This window comes from Gavialis gangeticus, unplaced genomic scaffold (assembly GCF_001723915.1).
Source record: "Gavialis gangeticus isolate Ggan-Ray unplaced genomic scaffold, GavGan_comp1, whole genome shotgun sequence".
In the NCBI taxonomy this organism is placed as follows: domain Eukaryota; kingdom Metazoa; phylum Chordata; order Crocodylia; family Gavialidae; genus Gavialis; species Gavialis gangeticus.
The window spans coordinates 3,689,483-3,694,990 of NW_017728983.1; the positions used below are offsets into that span (position 1 = coordinate 3,689,483).

Sequence of the window (5,508 nt, forward strand, 5' to 3'; positions counted from 1 at the left end):
ACCCTGGGGTGTACATTGTCAGCATTAATGGAGGGCAGGGGATCTCCCTCACCCGGACCTCCCTGTCCTGTAGCAGGCATGGGCATCCTACGGGACTGGTGCAAGATTGACGCAAAGTACCCATTTAATAGGTTGGCTTTTTCCTGGGCATCAGTTGCCCCATCTGGTTCAGCAGGGGTCCAATGTTGCCCTTGCTTTTCCTCCAGCTCCCCACATATCTGAAAAAGGACTTTTTATAAAGAAGTGACTTCACATTATACTAGGAAGGTGCTCCAGAGTTGATCACATAGCAACCTGTATAGAGACATCCACCATCAAAGCTCAGTAAGAGGTGGTGTCTCTTGTCAACCAAAATATTATATGCTGCATATGAAACCATGGTTTCTAAGGAACCTAGATTCTAGTTCTGAGTGAAATGCTAAATTTTAAGTCATCCTAAAATTTTGAATATGTAGACATAGAAATCATCCGAGTGTAAGATGCTGCTTCAAAAGTTTCTCCATCCTCCCAGGATTGCAGGTATTCAGTGCATGAAGTTGTCAGGATATTCTAAAGGGTATGGCTACAAAATTGGACAGACCTTTCAAGGGGATTCAGACCATGCCTGGAATGCAGTTTACCTGGATGGAAGGTGGCATCTGCTGGACAGCACCTGGGGAAGCGGCTCAGTTGATGATTCCTGTAGGAAGTTCACATTCAGGTATGGGATCCCTTTTTTTTTTAATTCAATGCGCCAACTCAGCTAGAAACAGGGCATGAGAAGGGGCATGGTAGAGGTGTGTGGAATGGAGATAGTATTATTATTATTTTCTGGGTCAGAAGTAAGAAGCAGATACTGTTTCTGTCATAATTTTAAAAAAGGCCTCATAAAAGGACTAGAGTAAAATGTTCTAAAGCCCCTTAGGGCACCATGGGCATTTCCAATTGGGAAAAATCCTAATTCCCTAGTGAGAAAGTCTCAAAGTCAACCAAAGCACCTGAACACATGAAATTCCTAAGTCTCATGGTAAGCCTACAATTAGAAGGGCATCATTCTGATATCTATCACTAGAAACGAATGGTCCTAGTCTGCTTTTTTGTTGTGATGCCTGAGAACCCAGAGGACCATATAAATCTGCACCTTCATATTATGAAAGAGTTGGTTCTAAATCTGCATGAAAGGCAATAATATTAACACTTTGCTGCTACAAATGCTTAACAACATGCTTAATTTTAAGCAGATACATTTCCTTAATGGAAACCAAACAGATCAACAGTGCCTTCTTTTATGTCCTTGAAAAAGTCAAAGAAAAAAAATAAAAATAAATAAGTGGGTGCCTTTCAGACTGAAAAAAAATGGGACTTTGGAGTGTTGTGGGGTGTATAGGCAATATAGGACTAGGCCCTTATCCCCGCTAGCTGCTCATGTGAAAACAACCTATTAAAAAAAAAAGATAATAATGGATAGGCATATCATCTACTTCCTACACACTGCTTTGTCTTCTAAAACAGCATGACTGATTTTTCATGTTGCAAGTTTGAAGACAGTCAGCAAACAATCACTTTCTGTGTTATTCTCACCTCTTCCCTCATATCATTTTCCCAGATACAACGAATTTTATTTTCTTACGCACCCGGCCCTGTTTATTAATAACCATTTCCCAGAAAACAGCAACTGGCAGCTTCTTAAGCCCACTCTGACGTTGAAAGAGTTTGAGAACAACATGTGGCACAAGAGTAATTTTTATACAATGGGCATGCTGTGCGCACACCCGAACACATCCATCATCCAAACAGGTAACAGCACACTGCTGGAAACAATGGCAGGCAAGGCTCTTTGGGTAGATGTGATATCTTTTATTAGACCAACTAAATAGTTGGAAAAAAGTTCTTTGCAAGCTTTCAGGTACAAACACACTTCTTCAGGCACTGGGAGACTCGCAACCACCCTGCTGGTAACAATGCAAGTCAGCCACATCTGGATTCATGGTACCCTGCTATTCTGATGAGTCACTTTTCCAGCTCACACCTGACAAGCACTTGGATTCTGTTTTTTAAATTTTAGCTGTTAAAAAATACCCAGGGGATACAAAAGTCCCTTTTACCATTTCAGGACTAGTGGTTTGGAACTAGAAGAGTTATTGCCTATTATGATCGGCTACTTAAACTTAGTCCCATCTTAGCAGCTATGAAAATTCCACTACACCTCAAATAAGGCCATTTTTTTTTTTTAAAAATGTCTGAAGTCTGACTCCTGTTTACCATAGATGCCTATGTAAGCATCCTGACTTTTAGACAAACTGACCAGCTGGCAACCCCCTTTTCCCCTCAGTCAAGCCACTTATTCAGGTAGCAACTCTTGACTTCCAGGCCTGACTTCAGGTCCACATTTTCTAAAGTCTTGGCTCAATGTTTGCAAAATCAGAACTGGCTCTTTTAACTCACAAGTGACTGAAAGAACTTAACATAATTCAAAAAGAGATTAGCTCATTTTATGAATGTTTTGAATACCCCAAGTTGTCATAATCAAGGACAATAATAATTTTGGAAGGAATATTCAGACACAGGCTTTTGGGCTTATATCGGTGTCAAACTCTTAGCATTAATCTCAGCTGCTTTCCATGGGGCTCATCTGAAGCATTTGGGACTAGCTATAGAGCCCTTGGTCTGGTCAAGCCTAGCAATTCCTATAACCCCTAAAGTGTGAGCAACTAGAGACTTAACTGAAAGCAGTGCAACAGCTCCTGCAGGCTTTGATATCCTACAGCATCCAAGACCCATGGGCAATTCCCTTTCATGTCTCATGAAATATAACCAAGGGTCCTAAAAACAAGGACCCACCTCTGCCCTGTTCCTTCTAAAAGGGCATAGATTTGACAGACAGTTGACAAGTTATAACCCACCAACTGCATCTCTTTTTTTCACTGCCAGGATGGCTAGTGACCCAGTGGGACAGGCAGTCCTCCTGGTCATTCTGTATATAGGAATTTTATATCAATATAAAAGAAAATGCCTAAACTATTTCTTTTCTTTTGTACTTCACAGTAAATGGAAAAGCAGCCATCTCTGTTGAGAGCCGTTCTCCAGCATTATTTATGTTTAAGATGAAGGGCACAAAGGAACATGGTTTAATGACTTTAAAGAAAAATGGGATGAAGCTGGAGGTCTACCCCCAGATGACTGGGAAACACAAGTTAGAGGTCTTTGCCAAGCCCCACAAAGGCTCTGAGGACCTCTACAACTGTGTGCTGGAATATACCCTTGAGTGCAACTCTGTGGACAAAAACATTTGTTTTCCAAAGGACCTCCATCAGCCTGTAGGGCCCAGTTGGTTCACAGAGCGGCAAGGGTTCCTGAAGCCATCACACCCTGACCCCATCATTCACACCAATGATGGCCGGTGCTCCATCACCTTTACCATGAGCAAAGATCTAAGTGTCTTAGCCTCACTGCACTCTGATAACAGCCGCTTAACTGAGGATGAGACAAGGCGACACATCATGCAAATCCATCGTGGAACCCAGATTGAGTTCAAGATCCATCTCCCCCACTCAGGAAACTTCGTTCTTAAAATCTATACCAAGAAGAAGGCTGACCCAGGCAACTACGATTATATCTTCAACTACCTCATCTCTTGCCCAAACATTGAAGTGAAATGGCCAGTTTTCCCCCAGTATTACAGCAAATGGGCGGAAGACTATGAAATACTGGAACCCCTTTCTGGGCTGCTGCCAGCCAATCGCAATGTTCATTTTAAGCTCAAGCTGCATGGTATAGCTAAGGTGTTTGTTCAGGGTGAAAACACTTGTCCTCTGACGTTGAGTAAAGACGGCTTCTGGGAAGGAACCTTTAACACTTCTGGATGCACAGAGGTATTTGTCATGGTGCTGGAGAATGCTAACCACACGTTCTACTCCCATATCTTGAAGTATGAAGTAGAAACACAGTAAAGTCTCTCCCTAACTTGCCCAAAACAACATTTCAGCATGTCCAAGAACTGTATCATTTTATGTGATCATTAGCTCCCTTCATCTAGCAAATATTGAACTGTGTGTTCATATTTTTGGAAGAGCCAGTGCTTGAACAAGATCAAAACAGCAAAGCAAAGATCTGTAATTGTTATGAAGGGGGCAGCAGGGTAGGGACTTCAAAATATTACACCAATATTTAGGCAACACCATCCAGAAAATGACTTGAGAAAAGCAATTGACTTAGTCCACAATTCATTAAGCAACAACGACTGGTTCCCAAAACATCACGCATCACAAAAGAAGATTTACCATAGCAACTTTGAGTAGCAATATGGCATGGAAGTAGTTTAAAGATCTTTCAGCCAGGATTTCTGTGCATCTCTAGCTTGGCAGCAAAATACATCCCAGGGAAGAGACACGCTATTGGGAGAAGTTTAATTAATTGAAGGCTTTCTTGTGCACTTCATTGTCTTACAAATCTACATTATATTCTAAAATGACTGTTTTTACAGCTTTCATCTTAAATTTAATAAATGATTTTTACCTCATTCATATTTTTACATGAATTGGAGCATTTGAGTTATAAACACTTCAGCTACAATGTTGTAGCTATGTTGTAGCTAATTCTGTTATCTTGGCCACAAAATTGGTTCTCAGCTTTACATAAAGCCACAGTTATACTGAGATTAACATTAGTTCTCAAAGCTAATATTTAAAAAGGACCCTAATCTGTTTATACAGGAGAGTAACTACTGAACTTGATGGTTATGTGGGATATTAGCCTGGAAGAAAAAAGAATAAATCAATGGAATTTGGGTCCATACAAAAACATGACTGCTAATTACTAACTTTATACACAAAACCAGTCTGTGCCCTAAACACACAAAAATTTGCATGCAAAAATCAGCAGTCTTCTTCTTGGCCTTACTTTATTAATCAATGAAAAAAATAAGCGACACAAACCACAAAATTAAACTTCCTATTCATAAAAAATGTAAAATGTCCATAAATCTGTGTGATCCAAGAAACAGCATTTGTGTTTGAAATTAAATTTTTAAAAAGTCAGTTTCTCTCATTCTATTTATTGTATTTATGGAATGACTTTAGCTTCTGCTGTTGACAGAAAGAATAGCTAACAATTCATCTTCCAGAATGCCAACAAAAGTAGTGCTTTAGTGACTGGAGGGAGGGTGATGGGATTCCACACAAGGCCTATGAACAATTCTAAAGCCCTCCAAAAACATCCCACCATTCCTGCTCTCTGTATTTGGCAGCTGTTCCCTATAGGAATGCAAGTGAACCCTGCCAGCCAGCAGACATGCGATTTCCTGAACTGCAGAACATACGCAACAGGAGACATACAGGTACAAGAAAAAGGAAAACCCATGGGCATTCTGTGTGCCTGACTAGATCCACAAAGGCTGAAAGACTTCCCAGACACTACCAAGGACAGCCTTAGTTGAAGCAAGTCTGCTTTCTTTTTGGTGTATAGCAAAGGAATGTAGAATAATAGAATCATAGAAAAATAGGGCTGGAAGGGACCTCAGGAGGTCGCATC

At 40.6% G+C, this 5,508-nt stretch overlaps 1 protein-coding gene across 1 annotated transcript in view; it reads left to right on the plus strand.

Annotated features, from left to right (window-relative positions):
- Positions 1–5,502, plus strand: part of KY (kyphoscoliosis peptidase) — a 43,118-nt gene extending 37,616 nt beyond the window's left edge. Inside the window, exons 10-12 of the mRNA XM_019512894.1 lie at positions 512–700; positions 1,586–1,776; positions 3,025–5,502. Coding sequence (XP_019368439.1) covers positions 512–700; positions 1,586–1,776; positions 3,025–3,929 — 1,285 coding nt within the window. The 3' untranslated portion in view covers positions 3,930–5,502. The remainder of the gene's footprint in view (positions 1–511; positions 701–1,585; positions 1,777–3,024) is intronic.
- Positions 5,503–5,508: the final 6 nt, after the last annotated feature.